This window comes from Crotalus tigris, unplaced genomic scaffold, assembly GCF_016545835.1.
Source record: "Crotalus tigris isolate CLP2741 ecotype Arizona unplaced genomic scaffold, ASM1654583v1 scf7180000018581.846390, whole genome shotgun sequence".
NCBI lineage: Eukaryota > Metazoa > Chordata > Lepidosauria > Squamata > Viperidae > Crotalus > Crotalus tigris.
In genome coordinates this window covers 785,932-802,027 of record NW_024097086.1, presented here as the reverse complement: position 1 = coordinate 802,027, position 16,096 = coordinate 785,932, and the positions used below count along the sequence as shown (strand labels likewise).

Sequence of the window (16,096 nt, the reverse complement as noted above, 5' to 3'; positions counted from 1 at the left end):
TACAAACTTAATTTTCTTGGAACACTTTATGTTAGCAAAAAAATCCTTGGTGACAGCCAGTTAACAATTGTAGGACTAAGTCCTCCTGGTAGAAGTTTTGTGCTAGTACAATATTACAGGTTTTTTATGGATTCAGGATAAAAACCCCAACAACCGAAAAAGGCCAGGTGCTCGCAGAAGGGAAGGGAACAGAACCTCGCAAACCCGTCGAGGCAAACAGCTTAAAGGCAGAAAAGTGACGGGCGCAGAAACGAGCAAGGGCAGACGCCACATCACCACCGCACATGCGCAACAGGCTCGCACATGCTCCCTCATAGCCTCTCAAGGAGTGTGCACATGCTCAGTAGCAAAATGGGCCCTTTTTTGATGCTGGGCTCGTTTTCATAATTCAGCGGCGGATCTCCGGTGTTGCTTCGTTTCTCTTCCCAAACGTGCTGGTGAATTTCGCTTTGGTCATGTCACCTTTGGCCAATCACTTCTGGCTATAATCCCGGAGAGGCAGGGGAGGCTGGGCCATCCCGGCGTCTCTTTTCCTGCTAGCGGTAAGTCCTTGTCCCGTGGCTCGAAGGCCGTAGAACTCAGCCAGGAGTTTATGCCTGCGCGTCCGTTTAGGAAGAGAAGGGAAGGCTTCGGGCACACATGCAGACGGGACTTGGAAAGTGCCCCAGATGGTGAGCCCTCCCCGTGAGATCCCGGGCTGGGGCAGCATCCCGCTTTGCAGAAGTGGGCGACCGGCATCTCTCTGCTCCATCAGTACCCCAGTTCAGTATCTCGGGCAGCTTCTGGTGGGTTGCCGCTCTTCCTTGCTAACAAGCTGCGGAGCCGGCTCTTAAGTGAGGTTGGGAAGGAATTTGGGGACAGCGGAATCCCCGGGAGCTGCTGCTGTTGCCGAGACGCGAAGGGGGGAGAGGGAGGAAATTGCGGAGTGGGAGATATTTTCATGGGGGGGGGGGGGAGACAGGCGGCTATCAAAATATAGGAAAAGCTGTAGGGCGCAAGAGGGAGGGTCTGAGTCTGAAAAATCAGGCTCCACTGCTCGGTTCCGACCGAGGATTTGGAGGGAGACAAATGGTGTTCAGAGGCCTTGTTGGTTCGACAAGGTGCTGGAAGAGCCAAGCGATAAACCTTAGGTATTGTTGCTTGGTGGAAGGAAAAAAAAAAGTGACATCTGTTGCTAAAGTGACACAGGGTATCACTGAAGTGTTTGTATGTTTTCTTAGAAATGTGGCCTCCAATGAAAGGTGCTGTTTCTGCACGTTGAAATGTGTTCTGCAGATCTTCTTTGTGACGATCCTATAAAATGTGTGTGTGTGTGTGTGTGTGTGTGTGTTTATCTCAATAATATTTAATAACTTCAGAAAAGGCCACAAAGATCTCACACTAGTGAATACAGGAGAAGACGTTAGGGAGACCTTGTCATTGGACACGTGAGAGGGCACCATCACTATTTCTACCCTACCAGTGCTGCACTGGAGCATGTCCTTGGTCAAAGCCTAGATGTGCTTATGGGGAGTACAGAGAATCCATGCCTCATAATCTGACTGCAGCCCAGCACCGTTGGCAGAAAAAGATGCTTCTTCTGTTGGAAGGAAGACAACAATTCTGTTGCTATAGATATAAATTCTGTTGAAGAGATATAAATATCCAACCTCTGCATTCAGAGTAAGAAGGCGAAAGAAGGATGGAGAACGAAATATACGCAGCTCATATTATAATGCTCAGTCACTTGCTCTAGAGCTAAAGCTGGTTGAAGATCATAAATGCAGAGGGGTTTTTTTCAGTCAGTGCAGCTGGGAACCAGCAAGCAGTGTTTGTATTAAGTGTAAACAATTATGCTGCTCTTTGTTTAGCTATGTTGATACAGAATATTCAGTAAGTGTCGTGCAAAGAGCATGTAATAATAAAACAGCTTCAATGAATACCTGTCATTATTTCTATTTGAAATTAGAATGTTACAGATTATTGACAATTCATGTAAGTATATTCATTGTAGTAAAAAGCTGAACATTCCAGTGGGAATGAATATACTGTAATTAATAAAATGTTTCGTTAATATTAATTGAACTACTAGGAGAATAAAATTCTAAAAGAGGCCCAAAACCAATTTGTTTTATCTTATAGGTAGCATAATATGAAATACATATCAAAAACTCAATGACAGTATTTGTATTTAGATATTTACGCAGGTGGATTTTCATGCCTATAGCTTCTTTTGGAAGATTTTTTTGTAACAAGGTTTTATTAATAAAGGATTACCATATGTTGCAAAGTTTATAGTTGACAGTTAAAATATGGTCACCCCAATCTAAAACAACTTAAATGAGCTTTAAAATATGTCTATTTTTAATTTATGTATTAGGTGCCTTTGAGTCAGTTTTCAACTCCTGACAATTGCCTGGCCTGATTGTGGTAAGGTATTTTCATGGTAAGGCATTTTGGAAGTGGTTTGCAATTGCCTGCTTGCAAGACTGAGGGGGAGTTACTGATCCAAAGTCACCTAAATGACTTTGTGCTCAGGCAGGACTAGAACTCTCAGTCTGCCAGTTCAGATGCTTTAACAATACCAAACCAGCTCTCGTGCGTGCTTGTGTGTGTGTGTGTGTGTGTGTGTGTGTGTATTCCTTGTGTAGGAGCCAAATTAATAAGCTCTAGTAGCTGAACATTAGAGAATATTATTTCTATCTATGATGTTTAAAAGTGTTTGCTTCCTGTGCGAAGTATATCCTAGTTTTTCACCGAACCTCATCAAATTGCATTTTTGTTCTTTCTTATCTATCATAGGTCAACTTTCATCCTGGGCTTCAAGTCCCCACGATGAAGTTTTTCTTGGCAATTGTTGTGGTTGCTTTTTTCTTATATATTGGGGAAGTCTGTTCCAAAGAGAAATCTTCAAAGAAAGGAAAAGGGAAAAAGAAGCAATATCTCTGTCCTTCGTATGTTCATTACATTTTTATACAATGTCTGAAATACTGTATAGTTGCACATTAAGAAATTCCTATAATTAAATGTAGGCTTTTCATAAAGCAAGATAATTCATATAAGCAGTACTGTAACTTTTTAGGGATTTAGACAAGAGACTTTCTCAATGTAGAATTTGAACCTGGAACTTTGTAAATGAAAACCATGTGTACTGTCATGAAGCTATGATTAAATAAGACTTCATATGGTTGATACAGACACAAAATAATGATCAGAATTTAAGATGTGTGAGTGTTGAAAAGCATATTAATCATTATACTATAATATGCCTCTTAAGTCCTTGTGCAGGTAGCTTGATTTTGCATGTGCAGAGAAATTATTCACTTATGTTGATCAGGAATAGATAAAGCCAGAGTGTGACTTTTTAGGCAAATTGACATGAGAGAAATTAATTCTTACTCATATTTTTATATACTTGAAGGTACGGAAGGTGTAACCAACCTTAGCATGCCATGGTCACGGATAAATTGTTAGTTCTGTTGACATTAGCAGCCAGCTTCTGTGCAATTATCTCGCCAGTAATTTTGAGCTTGTATAATACAAAAGTATTTCCTGTTTTTTTTTCTTAATGCATAAAGATATAGTACAGGTAGTCCTTGACTTACAACAGTTCATTTAGTGACTGTTCAAAGTTACAAAGGAGAGCAAGAGTAAAGAAACATAAAAAACAACATACTACTTAAAATATATATCCATCCTAAGCTAATGTATATTTATTTCCTACATTTCTTATTCTTTTTAACCATAATTAAAATATATATTTAATCTTTAAACATTTCATTTAATACATCTAGTCATCTAGTCCTTTAACTCTTATTCAAAATATTTTTTTCCCATTATAATTTTATTAAATTCAATCACATTTAAGTATCTAAAACATTTCCTTTATCTAAGTCATTTCAACTTTTTTATATTACTCATATCATGAAAGAGAACAAAAAAGGGAAAAAAGCATACTATATTATTTAGGGAATTCATTCCTCTTAGAATGACATATATATTTCAAAACTTTTCTATTTCTTTAACCATATTCAAACAAATGTTTCTGTTTTAAGTATTCTCTCTGGTAAGTCCCATCATCTATTTTCTTGGTTTCCACTTTAGTCCTTTTCCTTTGCCCAGTATCTTTCTTAATCAATGTATTTTGCTGAATCAAAAAGTTTTTCGTATGTTTGTAAATGTTGCTGTAGATATAAAAAAGTAAATCAGGTGAAGTGTCTTTGTACGGGGCTTCTGCCTTTCCATGTTTGTTGAAAATCTTTTTTTTTCTTTTTCTCTGCTTCTCTTTTCATTTCCTTTCTCTCTGATGTTCCTAACATCGCTACAGTCCATTTTATCCAATCTGTTTTCTTGTCCTCAAGATTTATTTTGTAGTCTTAAGGGATAAGTTGTTTTTTTCCAATTCTTATGAATTTTTTCCCACCAGGATTAAATCATGTTTCCTTGTTTTGTTAAGTTCCATCTTTAAGTTTCTATTCTCAATTCTGTATCCATTTATCTGTTTTATCTGCTCTTTCTCTGTTGTTGTTTTCTGGGAATTTTTTTGTTGTAAGGTAACTTGGAAATAGATTGATCTATATTTTCAAAATTATTTTGGATTTCTTTGTGGTTTAAAGTCATTGTTGCTTGAATTAGTTGCAGTATACTATATATCTCCTCCTGTGAAGTATTTTTGTTTTCTTAATATGTTCTTTCTACATGTCTCTGATCTATGATGGCCAAGAATTTGAGTTTTTCTCTTCCTTTCTTTTCTTTGCAAATAGCTTTAGAGCAGTGGTTCTCAACCTGTGGGTCGGGACCCCATTTGGGGTCAAACGACCATTTCACGGGGGTCGCCAAACCATGCTGTCCGCCATTTTTTCCCTTTTCCCTAGCTGTCCTACTCTCTCTTATTGGTGGCCACACCAACTTGGGGGTCACCACAACATGGGGAACTGTATTATGGGGTCACGGCATTAGAAAGGTTGAGAACCACTGCTTTAGAGTCCCAATTAAATAGATATTTGTAATCCAAACAGTTCAAAAAAGATTTTTTTTCTGAAATTTATAATTCTCTTTGTCTACAGTCCAGATTATTGTCTTTTTTTGTCACAGCTGTTCTTTGTTGTTAAAACTTTGAAGGTCACAAACACAGATTAGCTTTTCCCAGGTTTTGCCAAGTCTTATATTAAAGTCATAGCTGTCATAGTCTTCATCCACCTCTAGGTGTCAGCAACTATTTGTTTTTCAATTTCCAAAATGAACAATTATCTTTAAAATGAGAGTCTTAACCATTCAAACAATTTTAGATTTATCCAGATTGAAGTTTTAAATTTCAGATTTTATATTTATTTCATTTCCATATATTTTGATCCTCCATAAAAAGATTAATTCATCACTTCTGTTAGTATAACGGTGGGGCGGAAATTCCCCTCCTTCCCTTTCAGAGGTATTTTGCTTCTTGGGGATCTTTTCCAGGAAATTAAATGTAAAATAGAAAAGAGAAGATCGAATTCTTCACCCAGTTTCAAGCACGCTGTTCACAGTTGTGTTGGTTAGTGTTTTTGGACTTCAGTTGCTAGTAGCTTGGGCTGGTTGATGCAATACGGCCAGCCTTTCTCCTATCGGGTTAGAAGGCTTTCCCCAAGTTGAACGGAACAGCCACTGCCGTTCCAGAATCGCTGGAGCATCCTTCTTTCTTCATCACCTCTCTGGGGCGACTTAGACCCATTTAGGGTCCCCAGGCAGAGTGAAATTAGCCGCAGGGGTGCAATGAATCCGCAAGCCCGCAATTGGTCGCTATCTCACAAAACTGGAAGTCCTGCAAAGACTTTTTAGTAATTGACCTCAGTGACCTCTAAGTGAACAGGACCTGCTAATTCTAAAAATTTAATATAGGGTCCATGTGATATTAGTCAAAGATGGTATGAATTTTGCTTTGAGGTTTGGACAATACCATTTTATTTTGTGCAGTTATGGTTCTTTTGTTTTTTCAAGGGTAAAAGTATTGGAAAAGTTTAAAAAACAGAACAAAAGATATATTGAGTTTAAATTTTGCCTTATTCAAAGAGTTTAAAGGAATTGCTTATTGAACAGTGCAAATTCAGATTATAAACTCAGTAATATATATCCAAAGTGATTATATCCTCCTAATATATATACTGTTATGTTTTATATCAGTGGTTCTCAACCTTTCTAATGCCGTGACCCCATAATACAGTTCCCCATGTTGTGGTGACCCCCAACCAGTTATACATCACTGGGTGTCGGGCATGGCCAAAGAAAAGGGGGGAAAAATGGCGGACAGCCTTGTTTGGCAACCCCTGTGAAATGGTCGTTCGACCCCAAATGGGGTCCCGACCCACAGGTTGAGAACCACTGTTTTATATGCTAAATTTACAATAATATCTAGCATAAACCTATTTTTGCAAAATACTGTATGTACATGTCCCAAACTGTTTTATGAATATAAAATATACATGGCTATCAATTTCTTAATCCTTATATAGTTTAAATGATCTTTACTTAACTTTAATTTGCTTCAGTTATCAGGATTTCCAGACACTGCCGCAAAACAATAGTATTACATTAAAATACTGTTTGTAGGAAAATAGAGTACAAATGTATTACTATATGAATGTTTTAAAAATCCTCTATTAACAATAATAATAAAAAATAATCCAATTATTTCAAAATCTATTAATCTGCATACTCAGTCCAATAGTAGTCCTTATGCATTTTTACTTGCATTGTATTTCAAATATATAACCATATATAAATTTTAATTTCCTTATATTTATAAGCCTTAAGAACAAACTATTCTATTCAAAGAAAATATGACTATTAATTATAAATTATTAAGTATTTAAAACTTCTACTTCATATACGAGGTGTCACATGTTCCGACTAATGAAGCACTTCAAAGAACTTTCAGGCATGTTTCCTAAAATCTTTATTGCAGAGCTACAGTTTTGCCGGTCGCCATGATGGACTGGTTGATGCCAGAATCTGAACTTCCTTTCGCTGGCATCAAGCTTCCTTGCTAAACCCCTCCCTTCTCATGCAGTCACAGGTCACATTATCCAATTAGTGAGAAGGTCAAAAGTTTGCTTCCTCTTTCTTTCCCGGGCTTTTTCCCCCGCCCAGTCTAAGCTAAGTATTAACCCAATAAATGCCAGACAGTTTTGCATTTTGTCAAAGCAAGAATATACAGTATTTGCAGCATTGACATCCGGCCCCCCTTACAAGAAGGACAGATCCTGTAAAGTAAACAAAAGCATATGTTAAGTGTTATCTTTCGGTTTGCTGGGGTGTTTCACATAAAACCTTTCGATCAATCTGTTGGCGTTCACTTCACTAGATTTCACCCAGGTGGCTTCAGACAATGGGTATCCCTTCCATTGTACTAAGTACTGTAATATCCCTCTAAAGATTCTGGAGTCAAGCATACGTTTCACTTCATAGTGGGTCTGCCCTGCCACTACGAGGGGTCCAGGTGCCTTCTTTGGAGGAGGTCTCAAAGTGGAGCCCCGATAAGGCTTCAACAAACTACAATGGAAGACTGGGTGAATTTTCCCTAACAGTTTAGGGAGTTTTAGTTGTACTGTGACTGGGTTGATGACCTTTACTATGGGGAAAGGCCCCAAGAATTTTGGTCCCAATTTCTTGCTGGGCAATTTGAGGCGTAGATATTTAGTTGACAGATAGACCTTTTCCCCAACTTGGAATGTTCTTTGGGGAGCCCTCTTTTTATCAGCCTGCTTTTTATAGGTTTCAAAAGTCTTTTTTAACGCAGTTTTTGTGTTTTTCCAAACTTCTTCCCACCCTCTCACCCATTGATCAAGTGTCTGTGAAGCGGAGGGCAACTGAGAATATTCAGGAATTGGGTTGAATTCTTTCCCTGTGGCTACTTTGAAAGGCGTGTAGCCGGTGCTGCTGTGCACGGAATTATTGTACGCCACCTCCGCAAAAGGGAGGAGATCAGTCCAGTTCGTCTGTTGATAAGAAACGTAGCACCTAAGATATTGCTCCACCATTTTGTTAGCGGCTTCAGCGGCCCCATTGGTGGCTGGATGAAAAGCAGATGATAACCCTTGAGATGATCCAATCAATGTAAGGAAATTTCTCCAAAACTTTGCTGTGAATTGCACCCCCCTGTTTGAGATTATTCGCTTAGGGGCACCATGCAGCCGGTAGATATGTTTCAGGAACAATTTGGCCAGGCGTTGGGCAGATGGGAGTCCTTTGCAGGCGATGAAATGAGCCTGTTTCGAGAACAGGTCTATCACAGTCCAGATGACAGTATTTCCCCTACTTTCAGGTAGGTCCACTATAAAGTCCATAGCTATTTCTTCCCAGGGTTGAGAAGGGTCTGCCACGGGTTGCAGTAACCAGGAGTTTTCCCCGGGATTCTTTTCATTGTGGCACATACAGTACAACTTTTTACATAGTTTTCCACATCCTTTTTCAGCCCCGGCCACCAGAATTGCCGGCAGGTGAGGTGTAGGGTTTTCAAATATCCAAAGTGTCCGGCCTGCTTTACATCGTGGCTGTGGTTGAGAGCATTAAGACGGAGCGCTTCTGGCAAATATAACTTCCCCCCTTTGTAAGCCAAGCCATCCCTGCATGTTAGGGACGCTTGATTATCTTTGAACCATTGGTCAGTGAGGAGCTCTCGTTTTATTTTCTTCACTCCAGGGTCATCCGGATTGGGGACCCTGCGAGGTGTAAGTTGAGCGACAGTTTGTGGATTGGGAATAATTGCCTCGTTAACCTGCTTTCGTTCACTTTTGTACTGGGGTAACCGGGATAGCGCATCAGCTAGAAAGTTCTTTCCTCCTGGTATGTACTTTAGAGTGAAGTTGAAGCGGTTAAAGTACTGTGCCCACCGTACTTGCTTTGGTGACAATTTGCGAGGAGTTTTCAGTGCCTCTAGGTTCTTGTGATCCGTCCATACCTCAAATGGCACCTTGCTCCCTTCTAGATAGTGTCGCCAGTTCAATAGCGCCCACCTAATTGCGAAGGCCTCTTTCTCCCAGATTGCCCATCTTCGCTCGCTCTCAGTGAATTTCTTAGAGGTGTAGGCACAGGGTTGCAGGATCCCATTTTTGTTCTTTTGAAGTAACACTGCTCCAACCGCCACATCGCTGGCATCGGCTTGAATCACAAAGGGTTCCCCTGGGCAGGGGTGCTTTAGAACTGGTTCAGCGGCAAATAGTCTCTTTAAATTCTCAAAAGCTGTTTGACAGCTCATTGTCCATGCTAGTGGTTGGCCCGGTCGTGGCTTCCCTCCTCCTTTGTCTGTTTTGAGTAGTTCTGTAAGAGGAAGGGCAATCTCGGCAAAAGAAGGGATGAATTGATGATAAAAGTTGGCAAAACCCAGAAAGCTCTGGAGCTGTTTGCGAGTCCTTGGGGGCTGTCATTCGATTATAGTTTTCACCTTGGCCGGATCCATTTCAATACCCTCATTGGAAATTCGGTAGCCAAGATAGTCTAATTGGGTTTGGTGAAATTCACATTTTGACAATTTGACATAAAGCTTGGCATTCAATAGCTTCTTTAACACTTCTCTCACTAGCTTTATGTGATCAGTCATGTTTGTGCTGTATATCAGGACATCATCAAGATACACCAAACCCCTTTGTACAAGTGATCATGTAGAACCTCATTGATCAACTGCATAAATACAGCTGGGGCCCCCTGTAGTCCAAATGGCATGACTTTGAACTGATAGCTCCCCATTGGACAGTTGAAGGCAGTTTTCCACTCGTCTCCCTCTTTTATTCTCACCCGGTAATATGCCTCTCTTAGGTCTAACTTAGTGAAGACACTCCCCTTAGCCAGGTGGGTCAATAAATCCTTTAGGAGGGGGAGAGGGTATTTATTTTCCACACTTACAGCATTGAGTCCCTTGTAGTCTACGCAGAGACGAAGAGACCCATCTTTTTTCTCTTTGAACAACACAGGGGCTCCCACGGAAGATTTGGCTTGTTCAATAAACCCCCTCGCTAGGTTCTTGTTCACATATCGCTGCATCTCCTCCATTTCGAGGGGGGACATAGCATACATCCTCGGACATGGGAGTTTGGCTCCGGGCACCAGTTCGATGGAGCAGTCATTGGGTCTATGAGGGGGTAGGGCATCACATTCTTTTTCACTGAACACCTCCGCCAGGTCTAAGTATTCTTTGGGGATGACTGGTTCACCTGGCGTCAGTGAGGCGGCCATGTGCGCTCGCTCATTGGGTGGCCTAAGATGCCCAGTAACATCTGTTGAATCAATGGGGGGATCAGGCCCTATAGGTAGTCTCACAATTCTCATTCCTTTCTCCCACCAGATAAACGGTTTCCATTTGTCCAACCAGGCTAGTCCTAGGATCACTGCCTCGGTCATTTTTGGAGCAACCAGGAAACGAATAAACTCCCAGTATGCACCTATTTCCAGGCGTAAAGGCTCAGTTAATTGTGTAATAAGAGTCCCTCCCATCAGGGAGCCATCGGCTTGCTCAAATCTCATCGGTTTGGAAAGCTGTTTTGCCCTTATGCCCATTTTCATGGCAAACGCCAGACTAATAATGCAGCGGGTACATCCCGAATCAGTTAGTACGTTTAAGTCTATTTGTGCCCCAGACTTAGGGATTATAAGTTTGGCGGCCAGTGAAAAAGGCAGGATTTGTCGACTCACCATTGGGTCATTTTCTCCTTCATCGTCGCTATCAAAGAAGGGAAGAGCAGGGGCAGGTCCACCTGGGGTCTTGGCATCCTCCTATGTGAGGGGTGTAACCTGGGCAACTGGTTCTTGCGTGAGTCGATTGGATTTTTCTCTTGTTAGCCGCTGAGCAGGTTTCTTTTGCATTGCCGGTCCTGGCTTGCTCTGCAGTCGAGGGTAGGGGACTGGGCAGGTGGCCGCTCGGTGTCCTCCTTGTCCACACCGGAAACACTCGAAGGAAGGGCGTGCAGGTGGCCTGGGTCTCTCAGCCCTTGCAGTAGTTGAAGGCTTTCATGGGGGTGATTGCTGTCCAGGTAGCTCTGGTTGCTGTTCGGGTCCCTGTGGGGGAGGCTTTTTATAGCGAGAGAGCTTAACATCTAGCTTCACGGCTGTCTGGTACCACTCCTGAAGCCGATCAGGTATTTCTCGATAGATGCAGGCCTGAGAGAGGTGATCGTCTAATCCCTCAATGAAGAAATGGATGAGGGACTGCTCAGGCCACCCCTCTATTTGATCTGCTATCTTGCGGAATTCTCGCACGTACTCCAGGGCAGGCCTCCCGGCTTGTTTTATTTTGTGAATTTGTCCTACTGCTTTGAGGCCAATGGATGGGTCCTCAAATCGTTCTCTCAGACTTAAAAGAAAGCGGTGGGGATCTTCCAATTCAGGGGCTTGCTCGCTATATAAATGGTTCAGCCATTCAGATGCTTCTCCCTCTAGGTTGGATGCAATAACATCGACCATGGCCCCTGGTTCCGGGTACAGATAGGCCCAGCATTTCAAGTGAAAATGCACTTGGTTGAGAAAAAAAATCAGCTTCTCTGGGTCCCCATCAAAGGTTGCATTGAAGGGTGGTGCGAACACAGGCTGCTGTGGCCCCCACTGGGGCTGGTTCCATGGCTGCTGGGCCCTCTGCTGCTGGCCAGCGGGGTTGGATGGTACCCCCTGCTGCTGTAGGCCTCCCAATGGTGACTGCGCAAGTGGGGGTTGTAGTGGTCTTCTCTGTTGTTGGACTGGAGGGGTTGGTGGTGCCCTTTGCTGCTGCTGATCATTCATCTGCTGGGGAAACCCATCTACCCATTGCTGCAGATGCCTCAGACTGGAACTCACCCTCTCTTCAGGGTTGGGGTCTCTGGCCGGCGAAGGCAGGGTCTGACAGGCTCCCTGCTGGGCTTCCCACTGTCCTTGTGGCCACCCCAGTTGCTGTAGGCCCCAACCTGGCTGCAGATTTATGCCCAGGGGTTGCACATTTGGGGGCTGTGGCCAACCTCCTTGCTGTGGCTGTTCTCCCCCCAGCTGCTGATTTCCTGGCTTCTGTACCACCCCAAGACATTGCATGGCCTCTATTAGCTGTGGTAAGTTCAGAAGACATGGATCAGCCACTTGCTGGGAAACCCAATTTCCCCTTTGCTGCAGAGGATTCAAACTGGGATTCTCTCTCTCAGGGCTGGAGCCCATGGCAGAAACATTTGCAATAGGAGGGCTGAAGGTTTCACTTTGTAGGAACTGATTTCTGTTTTTTATTTCTAAGTTTTGAAATCTTTCCAACGACTCACCCATAACTGTATTATCTGTCCATTCTGCTTTTGAAGTCTTCGCTCTCAGCTGGGAAATCTGCCAAATTCCTCTCTCCTCCGGCTTGCTGGCTGTTGCTTCCCCCCCCCCCCCCGGGGAAACTGTTGCAGCCACGGGGCTGGTCTCAGGCAATCTTTCTTTCTCCATAATGAGATCTTCCCCGAAACTTTGCCAGCTCCTCTCAGGCATAGAGGCAGCTGATGGAGTTCGGTTTGAAAAGAGTGTTGGATTCTGGCATGATGTCACATGTTCCGACTAATGAAGCACTTCAAAGAACTTTCAGGCATGTTTCCTAAAATCTTTATTGCAGAGCTACAGTTTTGCCGGTCGCCATGATGGACTGGTTGATGCCAGAATCTGAACTTCCTTTCGCTGGCATCAAGCTTTCCTTTTCCTTACCCCTCCCTTCTCATGCAGTCACAGGTCACATTATCCAATTAGTGAGAAGGTCAAAAGTTTGCTTCCTCTTTCTTTCCCGGGCTTTTTCCCCCCGCCCAGTCTAAGCTAAGTATTAACTCAATAAATGCCACACAGTTTTGCATTTTGTCAAAGCAAGAATATACATTTGCAGCATTGACATCAGGGCAATTTGGAAATAAACCTCCGTTTGGTTATCAGTGACAGATACTCGCAGATACAGAACTTTTATTATACACATTAGAAAACTACAACATTATATTACTTGTCTTACAAGGTTTGAAATTCCGTAGTAGTGGTCACTCGGTGCCAGATCTGGGCTATGGGGGGGGGGTGATCAAAAACATCCCAACGGAACTGCTTCAAAAGTTCTTGGGTGCGGCTAGTGGTGTGTGGGTGAGTATTATCGTGAACCAACACCACACCGGAAGTCAGCATGCCCTGATTCTTATTATGGATGGCTCATCTGAGTTTTCGTAATGTTTCACAGTAAACTTCTGAATTGATGGCTGAACCACACTCCATGAACTTCATTAGCAGTACTCCTTTCACATCTTCATATTTGGCGGGATTTTCCATGGCACCACTTCTGGTGTGGTGTTGGTTCACAATAATGCTCGCCCACACACTGCTAGACGCACCCAAGAACTTTTGAAACAGTTCTGCTGGGATACTTTTGATCACCCCCCATAGCCCAGATTTGGCGCCGAGTGACTACTACTAAGAATTTCAAACCTTGTAAGACATTATGACAAGTGCTCTTGAATACTGTGTGTATGTGTGTATGTGTATTGATCCTGCCTACGTAGGGACAATTCAATAGTGATCCTGCCGGCTGACAAGGGCAGAGCCACTGTGGTCATGGACAGAATAGAGTACACTCAGAAAATCCAGACCTTGCTTAATGATGAAGATTCCTATCGAGTTGTCAATAAAGACCCCATGACAACACTCAGGAATCAAATCAATAAGGTGGCCAACAAACTTAACCGACAAGGGAAGATTCACGAAGAGGACTTAAAAATGATCTGCCCCAGGAATTTGGCCACAGCACACATTTATGAGCTACCTAAAATACACAAAACAGGTATCCCATTGCGTCCGATTGTATCACTTAGAGGCACCCCAACATGGCTTAGCACACAATTTCAATACCTGGTCAAAAACACCTCTACCACCATAAGATTGGCTGAGGACGTTTTACAAAAGCTGAAGATACTGACAATAGAGGATGATGAGATCATGATGTTGTTCGATGTGATATCATTGTTTACATCCATTCCCCAGGATCTGGCCAGGTCGGTCATGAACAAATTACTGTAGGACAAGAAACCACAAACATCTGGTTCACTGAATCCCAAAGATTATATACAGCTCCTCAATTTTTTTGTCTAAAAACATACTTCACGTTCAATGGCTCTATATATGAACAGATCAAGGTCACGCCTATGGGGTCTCCCATTTGGGGAATAATCGCCGAGGCGCTGCTGCAGAAGTTAGAATCTACAGCGATGAGGGATTACAAGCCCAAATTTTGGGCCAGGTATGTGGATGGCACATTTGTGGTCATCAAGCACCATGACCAAGTGTCAGAATCCAATTATACTTCATCTCCAGTTATCAATTATAGAAAACCCCATTTCTGCCCTCTCTGGATTCTGTCATAAAGAGAGGGCGGTGAACAAAGGGGCTTTATGGCCCTCACTTCCTTTGGTACAACTTCAAAGGGTTTGAATGTGGTTAGCACCAAAAGGCCTTAGTATAACAAAGGAGGCTATTTACCTTTCATGTAGTTTATCTGAAGTCTCCATCCAGCCGGAAGAAAGGAAAAAAGGGGTGGGATTGTGATGCCTGAAACTGTCACTGAAAGAGGGGGGTGATTGGGTGGGACTACTGGGGAACACCTTAAAACCTCGAATGGGAGAGCTTGGACCCCAAGTCCTGTCTAGAACGCCTGCAACCATTTTCTCTTAATAAAGGATTCCTGTTGGAAGAATTATTCCAAGAGTTCTGTCTTCTTAAGATGCAAAGTGGGGTGGGTCCTTACATTAGACAGGACTTGCAAAATTAATCCACCTGGAAGGGAGACCCTTGCCGGGGGATTTTGCAAAAAATTACCATGTCAGACAATGGAGCAAGAAAGGGGGAAAACTCCCTGGAAAGAGAGCCGCTGACCAAATTGGAACCTTGCCAGATGTTGGGATCCGAGAGGTCAGATTCCTCAGGAGAAGAAGTGGTGGAGACACGGGACCACAAGCCTCGCTGGTCAATGGGCGTTGGAAAGAAAAGTGAGTGGGGAAAGGAATCAAGAAAGATGACCCTGAGACGGGGGACCAAGCAACCAGAATGGAAGCAGGAGATGGAGAAATCCCTGCACGCAAGTGAAGAGGGAGAAAGCTGGGCACCGTACTCAGACTGGATCCTAGAGAAAGCTATTGACCTGATGAAGAGAACTCTCAGCTCCCTAAGAGAGGAGAATCCTGAGTCCTACGGCCACCCCAGCTCCTGGAGCCGCAAAGGGAGAGACACCGAGGGGGACGTGGAACCTGCAACCCCGGGGACATCTACTGATCCAGTAGTCCCCACCCCCTACCGGACCACAGATGGCAATCTGGACGGAAGACACTACCACCAACAACGGAGGCACAGATCCATTCCAAGACGTCCACCGTTGGAGGTGAAATTCAAAGGGGAGCCAACACGCTTGGGGTTTTTCCTAACCCAAGTCCTCAGCTACATGGAGGAATACGGGCAGGACATTCCCAGCGACAAAGCCCGCATCCGGATCGTGCAATCTGCCCTGGATGGACCGGCTGCAGATTGGGTGGTGAACATGCACGACTCTAATGCCCCAGAGCTCAACGACTTCAACCATTTCATGTGCTCTCTGAGAAGACGATTTGAAGACCCCCTGGCTGATCGCAAAGCCCACGAAAGAATAAAAATGATGAGGCAAGGCAAACACCCGGTGGCTGAATATACGTAAGAATTCTGGGCTATTGCCAGCAAACTGAATTGGCCAGACGACATCCTCCTTAGCCATTTCAAAGACGGACTAAATTATGATCTATATGACGCTTGCCTGCCCCGAGGGGACCCACACCAACTTGAGGAATGGTACATCTTGGCAGAGGAAGCAGAGATCGACATATTGAAGAGACACCGCCGAGGAAAACAATGGAGCCGCCCCCCGCCTGAGCTGACACACGAACCGGTGAAATCATCGGCTACAGCCAAGAAGCAAATGGGGTGTTTCAAGTGCAGAAGAGAAGGGCATCGAGCTGTAGAATGCCGCTCCAAAGCCCCCCAGCACAACCCAGACAGATCCCCAATCAACAAATCCGGAAAGTCTTCAGCTAAGCCAAAAGAAACTGCCATGAGAATGATGGAAATTGCGGAACCCCCCACTTCTGCTCATCAAGGGGAAAGAACTCCAGCC

The 16,096-nt window shown here is 43.5% G+C and overlaps 1 protein-coding gene across 3 annotated transcripts in view; it reads left to right on the top strand.

Moving 5' to 3' along the window:
* Window positions 1-314: 314 nt before the first annotated feature.
* The window catches only part of LOC120313117 (glycine receptor subunit beta), a 70,953-nt gene continuing 55,171 nt past the window's right edge, over window positions 315-16,096 (top strand). Inside the window, exons 1-2 of one of the 3 annotated variants that reach the window (XM_039354658.1) lie at window positions 315-542; window positions 2,782-2,933. In XM_039354658.1, the coding sequence (XP_039210592.1) occupies window positions 2,815-2,933 (119 nt within the window). In that variant the 5' untranslated portion in view covers window positions 315-542; window positions 2,782-2,814. The other 2 variants (XM_039354657.1, XM_039354656.1) reach the window with 2 other exon arrangements.